The sequence below is a fragment of the Aphidius gifuensis genome, linkage group LG5, assembly GCF_014905175.1.
Source record: "Aphidius gifuensis isolate YNYX2018 linkage group LG5, ASM1490517v1, whole genome shotgun sequence".
NCBI classification, from domain to species: Eukaryota; Metazoa; Arthropoda; class Insecta; order Hymenoptera; family Braconidae; genus Aphidius; species Aphidius gifuensis.
Window position 1 is genome coordinate 14,208,356 of NC_057792.1, and position 25,914 is coordinate 14,234,269.

The 25,914-nt window shown below is 27.5% G+C and overlaps 1 protein-coding gene across 1 annotated transcript; it reads right to left on the minus strand.

Annotated features, from left to right (window-relative positions):
• Positions 1 to 774: 774 nt before the first annotated feature.
• LOC122857634 (low-density lipoprotein receptor-related protein 2) lies at positions 775 to 24,082 on the minus strand. The gene is made up of 9 exons (XM_044159893.1): positions 23,878 to 24,082; positions 17,504 to 17,629; positions 17,109 to 17,240; positions 16,418 to 16,672; positions 5,272 to 16,163; positions 4,714 to 4,951; positions 2,884 to 4,618; positions 2,707 to 2,803; positions 775 to 2,614 (listed from the first exon to the last, which is right to left on the minus strand). The coding sequence occupies exons 1-9, from the start codon at positions 24,065 to 24,067 to the stop codon at positions 2,348 to 2,350; spliced, it is 13,932 nt and encodes a 4,643-aa protein (XP_044015828.1). The 5' UTR covers positions 24,068 to 24,082; the 3' UTR covers positions 775 to 2,347.
• Between the last annotated feature and the right edge of the window lie 1,832 nt (positions 24,083 to 25,914).

The following is a 25,914-nucleotide window of genomic DNA, read 5'->3' on the forward strand; positions in this document are numbered from 1 at the left end:
TAGTAAACAGCTGTGCATGTAGCGTAGAAAATAACTGATTATTTAGACGATATTAAGATGAACCTTGAGAAGGATCTACAACTCTAGCGCACTAAAAAGTTGTGTGCTTGTTTTTTTTGCAACAATTGCACAGAAAAATGGCCGGTTCACGATAATCTCGAGTGCTGGGTCTGGTACGGTGAAATGCGCAGAACCAAACAAGCACCCGGAAACTATAAAAAAAAAAAAAAAAAATTTCAGTAGGACAAATAACAAATACATCATACAAGCACTTGAAGACTTACTTGTAACAGCTGCAGCTTCGCTTCCTTCTTCATTTACTTCGATGAAAGCTTTTTGAATTACTTTATTAACATAAAGAGGTTCATTTGAAATACCAGAAAAGTCAGCTTTCTCTATATCAAACATATCAATCATACCCATCTGAATAAATTAATATAATAAATGAAAATTTTAAATGAATATCGAAGTTCACTTGAATTGAATAAAAAAATAATATATTATACCTTTTCCAATGTATCAGTGAGTTCCATTCTGCTTTCAATTTTAAAGGTTCAATGTACACCTCAGCGAGTTTAATATACTGCCCTTCAATCATATCCCTGTGCTGGTGAGCTTCTATTACCCGAAAAAACAAAAAAAAAAAAACATATAAAGATAACAATCGAGTGAGCCACGTCAGTTTAATATGTTGTCGAAAATAATATATGACTAATGAGTTATTAGTAAAAGCACGTCAATAGATTTCGTCAAATGATGAAACAACTAGCCATATTTCATTTTTACTATCAAGTTTTTATTTTATTTTTCCACAAACAAAATAATAAATCCTCAAACAAGATTGAGAATTTAGACAATTTTAAACAACTAAATGCATAAAGCAATTTTTGTTTATACTTAATTTTCTCTGACCACTTGCGTTAGAAACAATTTGGGAATCAATTTCGAAATCATTTTTTTGATATATTTCTTTTTATTTTAATTATTATTATTGGACGGTTTCATTTTTTTTTTTTTAATAATATGTTTATATGTTTATCATATATATGTATTAACAATTATTATTTTTTTATTTTATATTTTTTTTTTTTGTAACAATGTAATATAAAAAAAAAATTACACACAAATTATTGATAGAAAAAAAAACAAGTATACCATTTTATACAGTTGCAGATAAATTAAAAAAATAATTAAAAAGTTTAATTATATTTTTAAATTTAAATACTTTTTTTAAATTATTATTCATTAATTTTTTTTCTGAAATTTAAAATAGTTAATCATTATTTTAATAGTAATTATTAGTATTTTTAAATAAAACAAATAATAAAATTCAAAATTAATCGAATTTCGATTTCACTTTGTGAATAAAATTTAATTGCTTTTTTTTTTTTATCTAAATAATAATAATAATAATAAATGTACAATCAACATTGTTGAGGCCGATCAAATAAAAAATTTTCTGAGCTTTGAAATACTTACATCAAAAAACATTTATTTATATAACATATTTTTATTTTTTTATTTATTTATTTTTCTTTTGTTTCTATCTTCAATTGATTTTCTATAAAATCTACAATATAATTAATAAAATTTTAACAGAACATATCAAGAGAAAAAAGAAATTAAAAAAAAAATTGATTTAATTATTAAAATCAACTAATTGATTTTGGTTTACACATTAAATATATAAATATATTTATTTACTTTTTAATTTTCATTATTCTATAATAATAATATAAATATTTTTATTTTTCTTTCAGTTCCATTCGTATAAAAATATTTATTTATTTTTTTTTTTTATAATTACGATTGGTCCCAATATGCATTTGGTTGCACTTATATATTCTTTTTTTTTTTTGTTATTTTTTTCCATTTTTTAATAATAATTATTATTAATAGCTTTAAAAAATATTATTATCATATTTTCTTGTATATAATATTGAAAAAAAAAAATATGGAATGTTAAAATGGTTGCGCGTATTTTTTATGGTACATAACATGATAGAAATATATTTTTTTTTTCTTCTTTGTAATAATTAAATATTTACAAGACTTATAAAAATCACACCTTATTTTTTTTAAAAAAAAGAGAAAAAAAAATAATAATAATGACACAATAGTGTAGTTTAATTGTAGCTTGAATAGCTAAATAGAAAATAAAAAAAATGTAATTTATATTTAAAATATATATATAATATCCAACAACCATTCAAATTAAATTGATAATTAATTTACACTATTCAAGCTACAATAAATATAAGAGCACTTTATCTACTAAAATTATAAAAGATAGAAGATAAAATTATTTAATATTTTCTTTAGTCATTATACTATATAAAAATAAAATCTAACACTCTGATTTATCTTCTTCTACTAATTGTTGAGTGTCTTTGCCTGAGTCATTATTAGTTGGATCTAATTCACGTCTTTTTAAATGTAACTGTGGTGGTTCTTTGTGTTGGATACTTGATGGTTTCATTTCAGCTGGTACTTCATATATTGAACTACTTGTACCATTTGTTGCTTCCAATACAACTGCATCATACATTGGATTACTAAAATCACGATTTTTAACACCAACATCACTCATATTGTATTCAACATCAAGTGGTTCCTTTGAAAACAAAAAAAAAATCCATTTAAATATTAGTTGATCATTTTCTTGTTTAGAAATTTTTAATTTAAATTATGTTTTATGTAATTTACCATTCTTTCATGAGCTGGACCATTAAATTCAATATTTGTTCCTTGTCTAAATGAAACACTTTGAGCTGTTAAACCACCTAGTCCTACTGTCTTTCCACTACAAAAAATAAATTTAATTATAAAAAAATAATATATCAATAGTTAAATAGACAAAAAATGAATTCAAAAAATACTTACAATGGTCGTTTTTTTAGTACAATAAATATTGCAATTGCAGAAAGTAAAATTAAACATGCAACAACAAGTGGTACAAATATTGCTGTAACAGTATTATGATTTCTTGTTAATGTTAAATTAATTTCACAATGTTCACCATGATAATTTTCAATACAAGCACAAACAAGTTCATTTTCATCTGATTGTTGGCATATACCACCATTTTGACATTGACATATTCTTGGTGATGGTTTTGGTCTTTCAACAGATGCATCACAAATACGTTCACTAGCTTGTAATGATCTTGGTCCAGCACTATCTGGACATAAACATTTTGAACCAGCTGGTACAGCAACACAAAGATGACTACATTGTGAATTATAACATGAATTTCTAATTGTTGTATTATAACGTAATTGATGATATATTTTAATTCCACCAGGTACAATAATATTTTTAATTATTATTTCAGGTACACCACGACCAAATTTATCTTGTTTTATTAATTCACCAGTATATTTTGTTGTCCAATATAAATTATTTTCAAATATATCAATTGATATTGGATGTTTAAGTGTATCACCACGTAATATTATTTTTCTATTGGTGCCATCCATATTTATTGATTCAATTGTATTTAATTTACTGTCAGACCAATATATTGTATTGTCCATTGTATAATCAATGACAATTGATGATGGTTTACCAAGTTTATCATTGACTAAAATTTTACGTTTATTACCATCCATCCATGATGTTTCAATTTTTGGCTGATTACCAATATTTGTCCATACAATACGTCCAATTTCTGGATTAACAGCAATTGATGATGGATTTTCAATATTTGATGTTATTAATGAACGTCTATAACGTCCATCTGTTTTTGATACCATTATTCTACCATATTGATGTATACCAGTTGGATCAATCTCACCCCAATATATATTATCTTCAATCCAATCAACCGCTAGACTTGTTGGTTTTGAATCACTTTTAATATTTAAATCTTGTGCGTATCCAATTTTAGCTAGACCATTTTTAGCATTAATCATGTATGAACGTTTTATTGTATTATCATGGGAGTCAATCCAAAATATTAATTCCATTTTTGGATCAATGTCAATTGAACGTATACGTTTTTCGTTTGTTATAATTGATGATTCATCATTTTTATGTACATTTATTGAACGTATTTCTGTACCAGTTGAAAATAATAATTCACCATTTTCATCATTTGCACGACAAACACCACTGTGATTATCAACAAGTTTAAAACCATCATGACATGAACATGAAAAACCACCTTTACTATTTGTACATAATTGTGAACAATGATGTGTACCAGCTGTACATTCATCAACATCAACACATTGTTTATTATTTTCAACAGATATTATATAACCAGGATAACAAGCACAAATATAACCAGTATCATTATGTATATTTTGACAATAATGTGAACAACCACCTTTATTTGTTGGATTACATTGTTTATCTGAATGACAACCCCGTTCATCTGATTCATCACCACAATCATCATGATGATCACATAATTTTATTCTTTCAATGCATTTTTTATTTGCACATTGATATTCGTTATTTGGATCACATGGACGTATTCTTTTAGCACACATTGTTAAATTATTTTCATCTGAACCATCACCACAATTATCAATACCATCACAGAGTTGATAACGTGGTATACAACGATGATTATTACATTGGAATCTACGCTGAACATCACACGTAAAGTTGGCTACAAAAAAAAAAAGAAAAAACATAATAATAATTAATAAAAACTATTTAATAATTTGAAGAATATTAGAAATAAATAAATGAATAGATTAATACCACATAGAACTGGACTTTCATCGGATGCATCACCACAATCATCACTACCATCACATCTATCAGAGAGTGATACACAAAGATTATTGTCACATTGGAATCTTGATTGTGGACAATAACGTCCATCAGGATATCTTGGTGGACAATGAATTTCATCACTTGCATCACGACAATCTCGTGTTCCATCACAACGTAAAAATGATGATATACAGTGGCCACTTGCACATTGGAATGTATCATTCTACAAAAAAAATATAAATAATAATAATTATTAATCAATTAATTAAAAATTAAAATATATTTTTATTTATTTCCCTGGTAGAAATAATCTCTCTGGATTTTCTACGCAATTTTTCCGGTGTTTTTTCAGATTTTCTCTGGATTTTTTTGAAAAAAAAAAAACTCTTTTTAATTAAATTCTTATTTCTGGTTGTTTTATTGATTTTCATTTTTTTTTTTGTTCGGAAAAACCCGAAGAAATTCGGAGAAAATCCGGAGAAATTCGGATAAACTCCGGAGAGATTTTTTCCACCAGGGTTTATTATATAAAAAAAAACTCACCTGACAAACAAATACATGACAATCTACTTCATCGCTGTTATCACCACAATCATCTTCATTGTCACATCTCCATCTTGATGCAATACATTTACCATTTCCACATTTAAATTCTGATTCTGAACATTCACGATATTTACCCTTACAAACAGCATCACTCTCATCACTTCCATCACCACAATCATCAGCAAAATCACATAGCCATTGTTTTGGTACACAACGATTATTTGAACATTTAAATTCATTTTTATCATCACATATTGGACAATTTTCTGGCAATTCATCTGATTTATCACGACAATCATCTTTACCATCACAGAACAACCATTTTGGTATACAACGATAATTTGATTGTCCTGGACAACGTTGCCATCCATTTGTACAATTTTTTTGACGACAAATAAATGCTGGTTCATCACTATCATCACCACAATCATCATCAAAATCACACATCCATAATTTTGGTATACATTTACCATTTTTACAATTAAATTCAGTATCTGGATCACATGTTTTATTATGACATATTGCTGGATCTTCATCACTGCCATCAATACAATCAGCATCACCATCACATTGCCATGATGAATGTATACATCTACCATTTGATTTACATTTAAATTCAAGTTCTGAGCATTCAAGTTTACAATTTTTTTCATCACTTTTATCACTACAATCATCTTTACCATCACATATTGTAACACTTGGTGTACAATTACCATTATCACATTGAAATACACCTGGACGACATACTCTTGCTGGACATATTGTTGATTCATCTGATCCATCTTTACAATCACGTTCACCATCACATTTCCAAAACCATGGTATACATTTATCTTCTGGTGGTCCACAACGATGTTGTCCATCAGTACAATTTGAACGACATGTTTTATTATCATTATTAAGTATAAATTGATTTGGACATGAACATGTGTATGATGTTACACCTGGTTGTCCATAACCTTCTAATAAATATGATGATGCTGGTGGTGATATTAAACATAAATGTGAACAACCACCATTATTTTGTCCACATGGATTATTATATGGTAATTGACGTAATGGATGATATGCATGTATATCATATGGACGATGTGTTGTATTTCTAAGTACACGTAAATTATTACCAGAAAATTTATCAGCTCTACTTATTGCTTTTAAATTCCAATCTGTCCAAAATATATGATCATCAAATACAGTTATTGCAAATACATGTGGTACTGTTTGTCCAGATAATACAATACGACGATTATGTCCTTCTAAATCAGCAAATGCAATATAATCAAGATGTGCATCTGCCCAATATATTTTATCAGTAAAGTAATCAATTGTTAATGCATTTGGCCATGCAATATCATCTTCCCATGTTAATATACGTGTAAAATTACTACCGTCCATTCCCATTTTACCAATGTATGCTTGTAAATGCCATGATGTAAAATATAAATAACCAGTACCAGGATGTACAACAATTGCACGTGGATCAGATATACCTTTTAGCAATGTTTTTCTATTTGAACCATCAAGTTCAGCAACATCTAAATGTTTTGCATGTCTATCAAGCCAATAGAGCTTTCTTCCAATCCAATCAATTGATATACCCTCAAGACCTAAACTATCATGACGAATTATTGCTTCTCTTTCACCGCCAGCAAGTGGTGCACGGAATATTGTTTTAGCCGTAACATCACAAAAATATATTGTTTCAGTTAAATAATCAGCATCAAGTGCAACAACATTTATTAAATCTTGATGCATTAAACTATAATTTGATGCATCAATTGACATATTACGTACATAATATTTATTTGTAAATACAATCCATGGTGTAATATTATCACGTCTTTTACATGTATGTTCATCAGCAGCTCTATCATACCATTTTTCATTACATTTACAATAAAAACTACCAGGTGTATTTTCACATTGTTGACTACATACTTGTGGTGTATCAATACATTCATTAATATCAGCACATGCTTTACCATCTTCTAATAATTTATAGCCCACTTGACAATCACAATAATATGATGTTGGTGTATCAATACATTTATGTCCACACTGATTTAATTCAACTCTAGCACATTCATCAACATTGCAATGTGCTGGCTCATCACTTTCATCTGAACAATCTGGTTCTTTATTACATACTAATGATTGATCAATACATTGTCCATTTGTACATCTAAATTCATTTGTATTTGGACATGTTATATTTCTACCACCACCACGTGATGGACAGTTAACTTCATCTGAATGATCACCACATTCATCTTGTCCATTACAACGATATTGTAATCTTATACATTTAAAATTTTGACATGTAAATTCAAGTGCTGTACATTTTTTATATTGTGAATTACAAAATTTACCTTCATCACTACCATCGCCACAATCATTATCATGATCACATAGCCAATTTTTATTTAAACATCTACCATTATCACATTTAAATTGATTATCAGCACATGGTGGTGCTGGTGTACAATGATGCATTGTAACATTTTCATCAGCTCCATCAACACAATCTGGATCTCCATCACATAGCCATTTTTTAGGTATACATTGTGCACGATTCCATACTTTATTAGCATCACATGTAAATTCTGTATCTTCATCACATTTACGATCATTACATTGATGACGTTCATCTTCATCAGAATTATCAAGACAATCATTATCACCATCACATATATATATTCTTGGTATACAATTACCATTGTCACATGTAAATAAATCACCAAAACATGTACGTCCTTCTGATTGACAATAACCTGGTGGTTCATCACTACCATCAAGACAATCATCATCACCATCACAATACCATGTTGCTGGTATACAACGATGATTTGGACAACGGAAACTACTTTGTGGACATGTACGTTGTGAACAATGTATTGGATCTTCATCACTATTATCACCACAATCATTATCACCATCACACAACCAATATGGCTCAACGCATATATTTGTTGTTTTACATTGTAAATGATTTGGTGGACATGTATTATTTCTTGGACAACGTTCATGTGTTTCATCAGATGTTACATTATCTTTACAATCATTAACACCATTACATACTTGTGATTGTGGTATACATCTATAATTTGCACATGTAAATTCACCATTAGCACACGGTGGATATACACAATTTTCTTCATCACTACCATCACGACAATCATTTTCATGATCACATTTCCATGATTTAAATATACAACGTCCATTTTTACATCTATATTCATTTGGACTACATGAATGATATGAACAATAATTAACATCTTCATCTGTACCATCACCACAATCATCATCTCCATCACATGCCCACATTCTTGATATACATCTACCATTTCTACATGAAAATTTATTACTATCACATGTTACATTTTTAGATACACACATACGTTCTTCATTAACAAGACGACTATTATCATCACATTTACATTCTGATTTATTATTTGGTCCTGGATGACATGATTTATCACAACCACCATTATTAATATTACATGGATTAACATTACATTGTTGTTTTAATGGTGAATATATATGTAAATCACGTGGTGAATCATCTAAACGTTTAACCATTTCAATTTTATTTGCACCAGTATATTTTTCAGCTCTATAAACACCACGTAATTGTAAATCAGTCCAATAAATATGTTCACGAAATACTGTTATTGCAAATGGATATATTGTTGCTGATACAAGTACTTCACGATTTTTACCATTTAAATCAGAACGTTCAATTTTTTCACGCACAGCATCTGTCCAATATAACATTTTTTCATCATAATCAATTGCTAAACCACTTGGTTGTGATAAATCTTTATCAATAATAGCTTTTTTTAATGAACCAGCCATTGTTGTACGATATATTTTACCAGATGTACCAAAACGTCCCCAATCAGTATAATACAATGTACCATTACATGGATCAACAACAATTGCTCTTGGACGATCAACACGTGTTATCATAACAAGATCACTACCGTCTAAATTCATAGCATATATACTATTATTTGATGAATCTGTCCAGTATATTTTTTTTTGTGTCCAATCATATGATATACCCTCGGGATTAATACCTTTACCAATTATTGTATGTATATCATTTTTCATAAAATTATCTGATGATAACCATGCTATTTTTGCCCATGGACGTATTTGTGTAAATAATAATTTTTTATCATCATAATCAAAATCAATACCAACGACATTTGTTAAATTACCAATTGGTTTAAATGGTATATTTGTTGATTGTAAATCTAAATTTATTCCACGTATTTCAGTTCTTGTTGCAAATACAAGATATTCATCAATATTTTCACATTTTTTATTGTCATTTGATAATTTACCAGTTGCACAATCACAACGTGCCTCTGTTTCATTTGGATATGCAAAACATAATTGTTGACAGCCACCATTTAATGTTTTTGAACATGGATTACTGTCATCTTTTGGCTGATTTGTTTCATCAAATATTGATATATCACGTAATTTTGGTAAATTTGTACGTACTAATGTTGGTAATGAAACGTCACCTGGTAATTTTGTTGCTTTAAATACAGTTGCTAAATTTCTATCAACCCAATAAACATCATTACCGTAAATAGCAATACCCATTGGATTTGGTAAATTTCTTCTAATTGTTTGTTGATTACCACCGCTCCATGTTACTTTTTGTATAACATCAAGTTTTGAATCAACCCAATAAACATCATGTGTTGAAAAATCAATTGTAATATCTCTTGGTGTACTTATACCAGATGTTACTATTGGCATCCAATTTTTACCATCTAAATTTGATTTACCAATTCTTGGATATTGTCCATAATCAATCCAATATAGTAATTTTTTAATTGGATTAACAGCAAGTTCACGTGGTGCATCTGTTGTTGTTTTAACTAATACTTTTCTAAAACTACCATCTAATCTACATACTTCAACATAATTATCATGTGGAAATACATTTGAAAAATAAATATTACCAGCAATCCAATCAATGGTAAGACCTCTTATACCATTTGAACCAATGCCATATTTAACAATTGATGTTATTTCAGTTCCATTTGGACGTATACGAAATATACCATTCCATAAACCACGATTAAATTCAACCCAATATATCCAATTTTCTGAATAATGAACATCAATATGTAATATATGATGTCCTGGTCCAGTTATTGGTATCATTGCTTCTTTTGAATCAGTTAAACTATAACCACGTGCAACATCTAATTGTGTTACAACAGCAAATGTTTTATATGGTTCACATTTTGTATTATTAATCATTTTATATTCCATTGAACATGCACATACTCTTGAGCCACCAATTGACGGTAAACATAGCTGTTCACAGCCTCCATTATTTTCTAAACATGGATGTGAACCAATTGCACGTTTTTTATATATAACAAGTGTTTTAAGTGTTGATTCATTGTCAATCATAATTACTGGATTACTACCATATGGTAAATCAACTCGTTCAATTTTATCATACAATGGATCAAGATAATATAGCTTTGATTCATGTACAGCAAGTGATTTCGGTAATGCAATATTATTAATACGTGTTAATATTGTACGTTTATTTTGTCCATCAGATGACATTGATTTAACAAAACTTGGATTTTGTGAACTATAATATACTGTTTTTGTTGGTATGTCAATTGTTATTGCTTCAAGTCTATTTGTATCATCAACTAGTATCAATGAATTTTCACCATTCATATTAATTCTACCAATTTTTTCATTAACACCATTACCACCCTCGTCAATCCAAAATATATAACCATCTAATGGATCAAGACACATTGATTTTGGACGTGATACAGATGTTTTATTGCCATCATTTGCAATAATAACTGTACGATATTTATCAACAGTATCAACTTTAATTGCTTCAATATTTGATGCAATTTTATTACCGATAAATAAATTTCTACCAAGCCAATCAAATGCCATTGTTGATGGTGAACCAACAATACCAGAATCACCATTTGGATTTGGAAATTCTGTTTTATTTCCACCAGTATATGGTATTGTATATATTGTACCATTTTCATCATCACCGTCTTTTGTTTGTAGCCAATATATTGTATGATTTTGACGATCATAATCAATTAATGTACCACCATCAACACCAACAATTGGTGTTATAAAACCGGTATTACTATTTTTTGGTATTAATGATACATCAACAATTTGTGTACCACGTAATATCATCAAGAATGGTGTTTCTTCTTCAATACAATTGCCACTGTCAACAATTAATTTATAGCCAACTAGACATTTACAACTGTAGCCACGTTTATCACTTGGTGATAATAAACACAGATGTTGACATGTTGCATTATCACATGGATTATCATACAGCTGTTGCAGCACAGGATGATGTACATGTATTGACAAAGGTTGTGATATTAAATGTGATACAACAGTTTGATTGACACCTTTAAATTTATGAGCAGATAATACACGATTCAATTGACGATCAGTCCAATACATTGTATCTTCAAATAGTGTCAATGAATGTGGATGTAATAAATAATGTGAACTTGCTAATACTTGTATACGTTGTGAACCATCATAACGACATGTATCAATAAAATCAAGTTTACTATCAGCAAAATAAATTCTTTTATTTGCTGTATCAAGTGCTAGTCCATTTGGCCAATATATTTTTGTACTAATTATTGTTGAACGATTTGTACCATCCATACCAATTCTTTCAATACGTGGATTTTCACCCCAATCTGTCCAAAATAACCATCTTGTTTTTGGACTTGGATCAAGACACATACCTCTTGGTTGTGTTATATTTTCTTTAACTAATACCATACGATTTAAACCACTTTCTTTAGCAACTTCAATTGTATTTAATTTTGAATCAAGCCAATATAAATTTTTTCCAATCCAATCATATGCAAGACCCTCAACAAGATCAAGACCAGTTGATATAACATCTTGTGGATCACCACCTCTTTCTAAGCGTGATATTTTTTTTAGCTTCATATCTGACCAAAATATTGTACCAGTATGCATATTACTTGCTGTTGCAACAACATTTTCAACATTAATTGGGACTCTTTCAAGTGCTTGATCATGTAAATCAGCAACTAATATTGTATGTCTATTTGATATTATTAAAAATGCTGCTGAATGATTTAGTGCTTTACATGTATGATTATCATTTTCTAATTTATAACCATCACCACATGTACAAAAATAACTACCTTTTGTATTTGTACATGTTTGTGAACATCTACCTGGTGGATCACATTCATCAAAATCTTGACATGTATATTCATCACGTGATAATTCTTCACCAGATGGGCATATACATTGTGCACCAATTGGTGTTTCAATACAATCATTACTACAACGTCCACCACGATGTGTACATTCACCTAAATCACAACCAATACCTTCATCAGCACCATTTGGACAATCAACTTTACCATCACATACCATTTTAATATCAACACAACGATCAGTTACATTTGGACATTTCCATTGATTTGATTCACACTTGAATGGTGGTGGTCCACAACCATGCAGCAATGAATCTTCATCAGAGCCATCACCACAATCATCTTTACCATCACATATATATGTTTTAAATACACATGATTGATTTATTGGTGTAACACATTTAAAGTAACCATTACTACATTCATTATTATGTTGATCACATGTATCTGGTTCATCTGATTTATCATTACAATCTGGTGTTTTATCACAAAACCATGTTTTTGGTATACATACACCAGAGCTAACACATTGAAATTGTTTATCTGGATTACATTGATCTGGTGATAATGATGGACAACCAACTTCATCACTACCATCATTACAATCTGGTAAACCATCACATTTATATGTTTCGGATATACACATTTTTTGATCAGCACATGTAAATTGAGTTGATAAACATGTTACTGGTGGACAATTCATTTCATCTTGTTGATCAAAACAATCATTATCACCATCACATACCCATGTTTGTGGTATACAATGACCAGATCTTGGACATGTAAATTGAAAATATGAACATGTTTTAGCAGCACATAATGGTCCTTCATCTGAACTATCACCACAATCATTTTCTGAATCACATTTCCATGTTGATGGTATACAACGATTATTATCACATGTAAATTGACTTGAGCTACATGTTATATTTGGACATGCTATTTCATCACTATAATCACCACAATCATTTTCTGAATCACATTTAAAACTTAATGGTACACATCTACCAGATTTACATTGAAATTCATTTGGTCCACATGTTGGTTTTGTACAATTTTGATTTTCATCACTATTATCAAGACAATCATCATCACCATCACATACCCATGATTGTGGTACACAACGTTGATTTGCACATGTAAAATCCCATGAATTTGGACATGATTGTACTGGTGGTTCAGAGTCTGGATCAGATGTACATGTTCTTTCATTTGGTGTTAATCTTTCACCATATGGACAACCACAAACTCTCGTTAATAATGGTAATGATCTTGATGATGATGATGATGATCCATTTTGTGTTGTTGTTGGTATACCAAAACATAATTTTTCACAACCACCATTATTAATACTACATGGATGATCAAGTATTGTTTGTATTTCTCTGCTATATACTTTAACACCATAAAGACGATTTGTTGGTGGTTCACGTACAAGTATCATTTCATTATCACCAGTTTCTTTATTTAATTTAATAATAGCATCTAAACGCCAATCAGTAATATACATCCATTTTTCATGTATTGCTAATGAAAATGGATGACGTATTAAACGTGGACTTATTGTTTTAACATCATTACCATCAAGATTTGAATGTTGTACATGATCAAGTAATGCATCACACCAATATAAACGATTTTTAATAAAATCAATAGCCAAACCATTTGGCCAACCAAGTGTTAAATTTTTAAATACAATTAAATTTGTACCATCAGCATGTACACGACTTATATTTGCTGGACGATCCCATTCAGAAAAAAATATATAACCATGATTTGGATGTATAACAATAGCTCTTGGTCTTTTTAAATTTTTTAATAGCGTTCTACGATATGTTATATTTTTAGTACTTAATACATTTAATGTACCTTTACGTGAATCAATATAATATAAATTTTTAGCAGCCCAATCAACAGCAAGACCTTCAACACCTTCATTTTGTGATGCCAATACAATTTCTCTACCAGTACCATTTTGATGTACACGATAAATAACATCTTGTAATACATCACTGTAATATATATATTCATCATGTGCATCATAATCAAGACCAACAAATCTAGCACGTCTTGATACAACTGGTAATATTGCATCACTAAAACCTTCAATAAATGGATCTAGAATACGTCCTTTTATAAAACGTTGTTGTGAATACATTAAAAATTCTTGTACACGATTACAATTACGTAAATCAGCTGATAATTTCCAGCCAATATTACATGCACAACGATATGCTAAACCATTTTCACGTCCACCAGGTGCTGTTATAATACACATATGTTGACAACCACCATTATTATTACCACATGGATTTTTAATATTATTTGTTGATTGTACAAGTGGATGTAGTACTTTAATTGCTTTAGCATCACGTATTTTAAATATTGTTTGTACACTATATTCACCTTGATTTTTATCAACAGACATTAGCGATTGTTTAATACTATCTGACCAATAAACACGATTTTCAAATACAGATAATCTTATTGGTGATGGTACATTTGCACCACGTAATATCATAACTCTTTTGCCACCTTTATAATCAGATGTTTCAATATAATCAAGTAATGAATCACACCAATATATTCTTTTGACAATCATATCAACAGCAATACCAGATACACGATATGCTGCCTCAGTTATTATTGGATATGATGATGTACCATCCATATTTGAACGTAATATTTGTTTATTATCAGCAATAAACATTAAACCAACTGTTGGATCAAGTGCAATATCAGCTGGACTTGTTAAATTTGAACCAAGTACAATTCCATGAAAATGACCATCAAGTTCAAATACATCAATTTTTTGTACAATTGAATCAACAACATACAATTTTCTACCAATAAAATCAACAGCAATTGCAACTGGTGACCATGAACCTGGTAATGATATATCAATTTGTTCATTATCTTCAATGGTACCAACATCATCACCAGCAATACCCAATGATTGTGAATGTACTCTTCTTGTTTTAACATCACTCCAAAATATTAAATTATCAGAATATAAATAATCAATGCCACTTGCACTTGTTGTATTTGCAATTATTGTACGATTATTTCCATTAACATTCATACGCCATAGAGCTTCATCTTGTGCTAATAATAATTCTGTTTGACTATTTTCTGGTCTATGAAAATCATGTATTGCACGACATTTATTTCTACCATTTAATGTATAACCCTGTGCACATTTACATATATATGAACCATCAGTATTTTCACATAATTGTTCACAATAACCCCATTCATTACATTCATCACGATCAATACAATTACCAGAATTATTAGCAAGTACACGTCCTTCTGGGCAATAACATACACCACCAATTGGTGATGCTTGACATTTATATTGACAACCAAGTGTTGAACACATTGTCGTTGAACATGCTGCTTCTTCATCAGCACCATCAGCACAATCTTGTTTACCATCACATAATTGGGATTTTTCAATACACAATGGTTTCCCATCTTGACCTTTTGGACACATGAATTTGTTACCAGGGCATACTGTTACTGTACAGGATTTTTCATCAGAACCATCATGACAATCAATATGTCCATCACACTGATATTTTGATGGTATACATAGTGCATTTGCACAACGAAATTGATTACTTGTACATTGTGGAAAACCTGAAAAATAAAACAAAAAAATAATCATCAATAAAACTGGGTCAATTTTTTTATTTTATTTTTATTTTGTAATTTAAAAAAAAAATCAGTAAAATATTTTTTATTTTTAATTTATATTCAGGTCAATTTATTTATTAAATCAAAATAAAATTTTTTATTTTTTTATTTTACTAGGTCAAATAATAATTATTGTTTTAAATAATTATTGGTCAAGTTGTTGATGACAATTGAATATTATTTTAATTGTCACTTACTGCAATGTTCCTCGTCACTATTATCACCACAATCGTCCTTGTGATTACACCTTGCACTTTGTTCAACACATTGATGAGTTGAATTACATTTAAATTGATCCAATCTGCATGCTGGTTTAATACTTGCTGGACAATTTTCTTCATCTTTACCATTTCGACAATCTAAATAGCCATCACATTTTTTATCTTTTGGTATACAAAGTTCTGGTGTTATACCGTTGCATTTAAAATCTTCGTGTTGACATTTTCTGTATGCTGTAAAATTAATAATATACAGTTATATTTTTTGCAATTTTAAATGTCGTATTATATCAGTTTAAAAAAAAAATAAATTTATTTATATATCATGTGACATAAATGACTAACAATAAAAAGAAATATGACACTCAGTACAAGTGTGTGTTTGCGTGTGATGAGTATTTATGTAAATATTTTTCATAAAAATAATAAAAATTTATATTTTTCTTTGTTAAATTTCTCATTACTATTTTTAAATTATATTTAACCTTGACATTGACACAGTGAGTTACAATACCCACACATGATCGATAAAAATAATAAATTATTATTTTTTTTTATTATTTAAATCATCATTTGTTTATAAATATTTCCGTGTGATAAATTATAACCATGCATGTCACACGATTAAATTAATAACGGATTAATAAATATATAAAAAAAAAATACTCACTGCAACCAGCTTCATCAGTACCATCAACACAATCAACAGTCATGTCACATCTTTGATGTGGTGGTATGCAATATGTCTTGTTAAAAATATATTGATTACAAGATAGCTGTCCAACTTCACATTCAGGTGGTGCTAAAATTAAATATGAAAAAAAAAATTTAATTAACTAGTTTATTATTATTATTAATGATTTTTTTTTTTTTTTTTGAAATAAAATTGTTGCCGGAAGTTGAGCGGAGTTTGCATGCAGGAAATCATCAACGAACTCAACTAGAATTTCGATATTTATCCATCCGGTTTTTATACAGTAGTAACAATAAAAATTAAATATAAAAAAATTTTTTTTTTCAACTATAAATAATAGTGTAGCTGAGAAATAATAAAAATATTCTTACGACATGATTGCATTTCGTCCTCGGCATTTTCACAGTCTTTTTGATAGTTACAAACTGATGTTGAATATATGCACTTTCCATCATGACACCTGAACATTCCTGGGGCGCAGCCAGAAATTCCATCTTCTGTAAATTGTAAAAAATTAAATTTAATAATTAATAGTAGTTGAATAAATAAAAATAATATACATGAAAAAAAAAAATTTAGAAAATAAAGATGAACATAGTCGTGATAGGTGAAAGGTTCACTGAAAATTTCTCAGCAACAAGTAGTTTAATTTAATATTTATTTTTCTCTTCATGTTAAAAAATAAAAATAAATAATTTTATATATACAAGTTAAGTAAATCTAGTCGTTATTTGATTTGTGATTTGTGTCAGTATAAACATGAGGTTGCATCATATTACTGTATAGTAATTCTCATTGAGTGCAAAGTAAAAAAAAAAAATATAAAAATAAATAAAAGGGACTTGCAATCTTGTGCGGCCTTTCGCCACATAACTAAAGAGTCACACATTTTTTTTTTTTTTTTTATTAACAAATTTAAATATAAAATTCATAACTTTTACATCGAAAATAAAATACAAATCGAAATTCGAAATAAAATACGAATCGAAATTCGAAAAAAAATACGAATCGAAATTCGAAAAAAATACGAATCGAAATTCGAAATAAAATACAAATCGAAATTCGAAATAAAATACAAATCGAAATTCGAAATAAAATTAATCGAAATTCGAAATAAATTTAATCGAAATAAAAAAAACTCTAGTAATTTTTTAATGAATAAAAAAAAATATGATAAATTGATAATTATGCTTTGATTAATTGATAATTATCAATTGATTAATTGACAAATTGATTAGAATAAAAAAAAAAAAAATCAAATAAGAATAGAGTGTTGAGAATGATGTTGATTTCCTCATGTACATCTAAGCAATTCTCTGATTCGTTGGTGCCTCGTGCCAGGCTTTTTAACATGTACAGACTGGTACCAAAGTCAGTGTAGCTCGTATAAAAAATATATACACACATTTTAACTCTCAATGTAATACATAAAATAAAGGACAAGTATTACAATGCATCAATGCAAGTATACACTAGTACGAGAAAGAGGAAGAAGAGGTAAACTTGTTGACTGAGAGAATGAAGAGATGGTATAGCGTATTAATGCTAAACAAGGAGTTGCATTAAAAAAAGAAACAATCATAAATAGAAAGAGTGAAAATAAATATTTTTTTTTTATATATATTAAGTACCTCAAGAGACAACACATTACAAAGCAAAATCTAACAAGGACCACACATTTATTTTCTCATTCTTTCTTGTCCTCTTGAGATAATCATTATTCCACCTACATAATACATTTTTTTTTTTTTCTTTTTCTCTTCCTTTTTCTTTTCATTTTCTTTTCATTAGCCTTATTTTATACATAGGGTTTATTGTATTATATTTTTTTTTGAAGATGCAAAACTTTTTTTTTTTTTCTTTTAATTCATTTTTTTTAAATTATATAAAAAATAAAAAAATCTAGATCAAACGATTTATCGAATTAACAATAAAGGTTCAAATGTGTGTAAGTGAGGTCATTATACACCCAAGAGTATGTCAATTGTCCCTCATCCTTATAAACCAGTGGGTATACATATATATCTCTCGAGGTACTGTATACATTACCAAGTGAAATTCATTCAATGACCTCGATGTTTATGAATAATTTGATTCAACTAATTTATTGAATGAAATTGACTTGTTTATATAATATTAAAAATGACACTTTGTTATATTTATATATTATTTATTAAATAAAAAAATTAATAAACAATTATTTTATCAATTAATAATACTTTTTTTCGACATAAGAAAAACATATTTTATTGGACAATTTGTTAACTGTTGTAATTATTATTAATTATTATTTTTTTTTTAAAAGAAATTTTTTTATTAATTATGATTGATGTCAACAAAAAAAAAAAAAAAAATACTACAATGAGTGAAAATTAAATTTAAATACTTGACATTGTGATTGTTAAAAAAATTATTATTCACAGTCACGTAGAAAAAAAAAAGTTATTTATTTTTAAATAATTTTTAAATAAAAGGAAGTTGATGGTATTTGTGTGTGTGTGTGTATTTTTTATATTTTGTTATGAATGTGTGTGTATGGATAATTTAATTTAAGACCTTTTGGATAAATTACAATGAAGATTATGACAAAAGACAAAGTTGACAACAACGAGACATGATTTATTTTTTATTATATCTTTTTTGATTTATTTACTTTAAATTCTTTTTTTTTTTTTATCTTTATTTGTATGTTTATTAAATATATTCTTTTATCATGTTTAAATATATTTAAAGTGAATATAGAAATATATATCGGATCCAATCGGATCATCAGGCTTGCACGCCGCGTCGCGGCTAACAGGTATAAATGATTCAACTGGATTTACCAACTGGAATGAAAAGAAAGGTCAACGACTGGAGGCTAAAGTCGTGCACCAAATTCATTTACAAAATTCATTAATTCATATTTATATTTAAAAAAAAAATCATTGCAAAATTTACATTCAGCAAATAATACAAATATTTATTTATTTTATAATTAAAGTATATTTATTAAACTCTTTTTTTTTTTCTTCAATATGCCAACTCAGCTGACCTCAATCCTCAATCCTCAATCCTCAACACATAACTTAAAAAATGAAAACATAAATTTTACAGAAGAATAACTTAAATAATTGTTGTAATTTAATTATACTTTTTTTTTTTTTTTCATATGAAAATAATTAAAATAAAATAATTAAAATGTATGGTATTTGATTTTTTTTTTTTTTTAAACTCAATATTTATTCCGGTTCATTAAAAAAACTAGTGTACTTGAACTAAGATATATATTTATTTGTAAAATTGTCGTTTCATAAATTTTACGTGAGAAAACCTCTAAGCTTTCACTCGGTGTATCGTGGCTCGTCTAAAATGAGGTAAATGAAAATTAAAAAAATTAAAAAAATATATAATAAATACAGAAGAGGATTCATATAAAATAAAATTCATCTTCCTAGTCTCGTGCGTTTCCAAACAGTACATAAAAATAAATTAAAATAAGAAAAAAAAGTAAATTGAAAAAAAAAAAAAAAAAAACCAACTAAAGAAGAACAGGATGACTTTTTCTTATAAATATAAATATATTTTTTTTTTATCATGATTTCAGGTATAAGATAGTGACTGCAGAAGGTAGAATTTAATTTTAGATCGTGTCTACCTGTTTGAGAATTAAATTTCTATACGTAATACTAAATTTAAATAAAAAAAATCGAAAAAAATATATTCATCAATTTATATATTACAAAAAAAAAAAATGTATAATATGAATTTATGATTATTTAATTTAATAAATACAGTAAAATTATTTGTAATATATTGTTTAAAAAAAAAAAAATTTATTTATATGGTTAAAAGAGAGGAGAGTGCACGATTGAGACGGGACCATTGGAGCCAGGGTCCCGCTATCCGCCTGGCCGCTAGTCCGAGGTCGATGAACCTGGTGAGCCTGGTCCGCCTACCTCGACTCTCTTGCCTCTTTTCTATATGTATATACCTTTATCATCAATCCATAATATGTATATATATTTCCCCTATACATAAACATAATAAAACTATGTCCCTTGTGTGTTGAAACAACCTGACATTTCTCGACACGTTATCAACTCACCCACCAACTCTCATTTCAATTCGTACTTGTATTACTTTTTTTTTTCTCTTTTAAAACTCTCTGTATACAGATTTTTTGTGTATTTAAATTATTCCAAATAATATTATTTGCAAAACTTGGAATTTACTGATGATAATTATTTTTTATTTGTTTTTTTCTTTTATCTTTACAACCTGCAAAATTTTAAATAACTTGTCTTATCATCAAGGTGTATATAACAGTCAAACAAAACGGTTAAATAACAACCAGAGAACAAAAGAATTTTAAAAAATAATCTTTTAAAAATATATATAAAAAATCACGTGCAACGACAACTGAATAAAAAATCGAATAGCGGAACAATTCGTGACAATCATTTGGTAACTATTTTTTTTTTTTTTCAAGCTAACAAATAAGTTTCAAATTTAAACGAAAAAAAAATAAATAAAAAACGTGTTTGTAATATTTAAATTAAAGCATGAATGTAATATATTTAAAATATATAATTTTTTATATTTAATTAAATTTTTTTTCGTGATTATTCATGGTGTTGTTTTTTATTTCGATTTTTCGATTTTACTATTGTTTTGTTTTTTTTTATAGAGTGATGATGATGATGGAAATATGTATCGATTGATTTTCATTGGCTAGAAAACTTTCCCTGTATGGAATGATAAATAATAATGATAATTTAACGGCAAGATGAAGTATAGGTCAGTGGGCTGATGAAAAAGAAGAGAAGAATATTTTTTTTTTTATTCTTGAATGCACGTGTCGCACGTATATTCATGATACTAGAACTCACTTGCTAGTATAAATTTCTTGGTAAATAATCTTCTTGATCATAGATCTCTTCTCTATTATTTTTATAATTTTTAGTCTTTTTTATAAATGATTTTGTTCATATCATCACTGTCAAATCAAAAAAATTATCTGTTTATTTAAAAAAAAAAATTTTTATAATTTATTCGTTTAGTTATTTTCAGATAAATTTTGTGGATTTAAATATTTATTATTTAGATAAAATTAATCTAGTAGTTTATAATATTTTATAAATATTACCTATTTTTGGATATAATTGTAAAATTAAAATTATTACTTGTTGGGTCGTTGCTTTCCGGGTGTGTCACGGTCAACAACAACCAGATGATAAACTCACACATGTTGGCCTTCATACTCTTGGCCTTTCTTTCAATTTGTTATTCAATATTTCCCTTTTTTTTTTCATTTATTTATTTATTTAAATAAATCATAAACTTATTGGATTTTTTTTAAATTTAATTATTTATATTCAATTGTTATTGTTGACTGATTTATTAATTGAAAATCATGTGAATTTTATTGATAGAATTTACAAGAATAGTTCGAAAATCTTATTTTAATTTTTGGAATAATTGAATAATAATAATTGTTAAATCAATAAAATAATAATTTTAAATTAATCATTCTGAATATTTTTAAATATTTATGTTTTTGTTATTTTTTTTTATACTTGATAAGATAGACACTTTAAGAATTTTATTCAATACGTGCAATATTTATTTTTTTAAAAAAGTCATAAAATATTGAAGAAAAAATTTATCATTTTGATTGCGCACAAAAAAAAAAAAGAAAAAATACAACATTCAACTTGTCAGTCTTGTATCTTTTTATGACTTGTCAAATGGAATGTAAATAATTTCCATTTTTGTGTGTGAATAGATTCATAATTTCTGTACCGATGTGTTACTCGAAAAATATTTACAATAAAATGCCAACGAAATGAGAGACACGAAACTGATAAAAATTAATATCGTATAATTTTAATACAAATATTTTCGTTTTAAATTTTAAGAGGAAAAATTTCAAGATTAATTGCATGTATTTGCACAAAAAAAATAAAAAGAAACACATGCATTAAAAAAAAAAAAAAATCTCTTTTCTGGAGCAGAAAGCTTTATTTTTATAATTATTTTTCTGTATCAACAAATTGATGAAAAAAAAAAAAAAACTAGTTGACAGTTAAAAAAAGCAATATAAATAATTAATTAATAATGAAATAAAAAAATATATATTGAGAATAAAAAATGTTTTGACTAAAATCTGAACCGGCTTCTTATTTCTCTACTACGTATGTATCAGACATGCGTGCATAAAACCAAGATCATAAAAAAGATGTGTGTTTAAAAAAGATCCTACCATGTCAAACCGGTTTTGCAAGAAATTAAAAAATATAACACACACACAAACATCTTATAAAATCAAGTTATTATAATATTATTTGATATAAAAGTTGTCATAGTTTTATGAAAAAAAAATTATAAATAACATTGAAAATTAATTATCACCACGTAATTACCTACCATTAAGTATGATCAGTAATGAAAAATAGTAAATTTAAATTTAACAAAAAATAATAAAATTAATTGAGCATAGATAAAGATAATATAAAAATAATTAAATAATAAATAAGATAGCGAAAAGAAAAAAAAAAATGAGATTCAATATGTGACAGTTGATTTTTAACGTAGGTATGTATCAATGACAGTGTCAATGGGTCAAATATTGGGTCAAATTGACATCTCAAGAGCTCCAATTAAACACCAATATTCCATATAAATTTATAACAATTTAAAAAATTATAATTCATTTTGGAGTAAATTTATAAGAAATTTTTGTATTATTAATAAATAAACATACCGGCAATTTTGTGTCCAAAACATCCTTGTATTAATCCAATAAATATTATAGCCAAATAAAAAAATTCAAAAGTTCTTAAATTTTTATTTAATAATAAAAATTTATAATAATTATTTTTATTATTATTTATATCAATTTTTAAATTGTTTTTACCGGAAGCTTTTTCCGGCAGCATCTCGGCTACCGGCATTTCGAAAAAAACCCCAATCACACCACCACCCCCCAAAAACCACCTCACAAAAAAAAAAAACACCAAACAATCTGATCACTAATTATAATAACACTCCAAAAAAAAATAAAATAAATTCTTAAATTAAAAAAATTCTTTAAAAATTAAGTTTTTATTATTTTTTCAACACAATATTATTTCCAATTTTCACTGTAATTTTCTTTAAATAAGTCCAAAATAATATTTATAAAAAAAATATAAACAATTCACTTGCAGTACCTTAAAACTGTCATTAAACTCATAAATCAAAATAAAAAATATTCTTTGAATAAATTTAATTTTTTTTTCTTTTAAAATTTAGATAAATTATTAATAAATAAAATAAATAATAAAAATAATAAAATAAAATTAATTACTGGGATAAAAAAAATGACAAAAAATAGAATTGCGTTTTTCAATCCATGGCGAAGGCGTTATTAACCCGGTCGCGGTCACCAGGCGACTGGCACACTGTTGGAAATGGCGTATACATCGGTGCGCACCAGGCTAAAATCAAGCAACATCATCACTACACGGTGTTATTCAGGGGAATCTTTTTTTTTTTTTTGTATATATATTCTTACTTTAAATGAACCACCAGCAAGTTACCAGCATAACACACACATTCAAATAGACACCAGACAAGTTGTGAGTTTGTATTTGTAGGATACAATATTATTATCATCATCATCATCATGATCATCATCTTTACTTCATAGATTTTTTATACACCTATACATTTACGATTGAAAGACACCGGTTGATCTCGTCCAATCCAACAACAGGTTGTCATCCCCATACTCGTTTTTTATGGTGTGTCCTTTATATATGTGTGTGTTATTTATTTATTTTTTTTTATTTCTTATGGTGAAGAGTTGTTATAGCTGAAATTATTATGGAACCATCATATGCATTTGATTCTATACTTTTTTATCAACTATTTTTAACGTGATAAATATTTTTTATTTAATTATTTTATATATTATTGTTTGGGAGAGGTAGTCTGGATCATCTTGAATTATTTATTCATTGACTCGTTTCGAAATATTTCTAATTTTTCTCATTCGAAATATTTCTATTTTCTTATCCGAAATATTTCTAACTACATTCGAAATTTTTTTAAAATATCCTTTAAATTATTTTAGCAATAATTTATCAAATTTACTATCCAAATTTCGTTACTATTTCTCTGTCAACAGTCGAATTTTCTTTTTAGAAAAAAGAAAATACATCGGGTGGCTTTTGAATAGCAGGTGTTGAATTTTTTTATTTTTTTTTTTTTATTCTTTCGACATCTACCTGACAAATAAAAAAAAAAAAAAAAAAACGACTTTTTTTTAGGGGGGTTCTTTTCATATATGATTTTCTCTTTTTTTTTTTCCTTCATATGCCTCAGCTTTCCCCCCTGAGCAATGGGGTATTTTATCTTCTGTATACCTTTTATTATTCACACATACGTGAGTCGTCCTGTGTATCGCTTATTTTATTTTTTCAAATGTATTTTTTTATTTGACTAGAGTTTTTTTTTTTTCATTTTTGTTCGGCAATGGTTTTACGGTATTTGCATTAGAGACACGATTGATCAAGTAATCAGTCGAACAAACGCATTACCGTTAACTTCCGCCCGGTTGACACTCATACAACTATGCATACAATTATTTTATAATAAATATATAAAATTGTCCTGATTTTAGCGCCTATACCCACTTTCATGTATAATTATTTTATGAATTTATGATTTCCCTGGTGAAAATTATTTCTCCGATTTTTCTCCGAATTACTCCGATTTTCAAAAATCAAAGAAATTCGGAGAAATCATTTTCACCAGG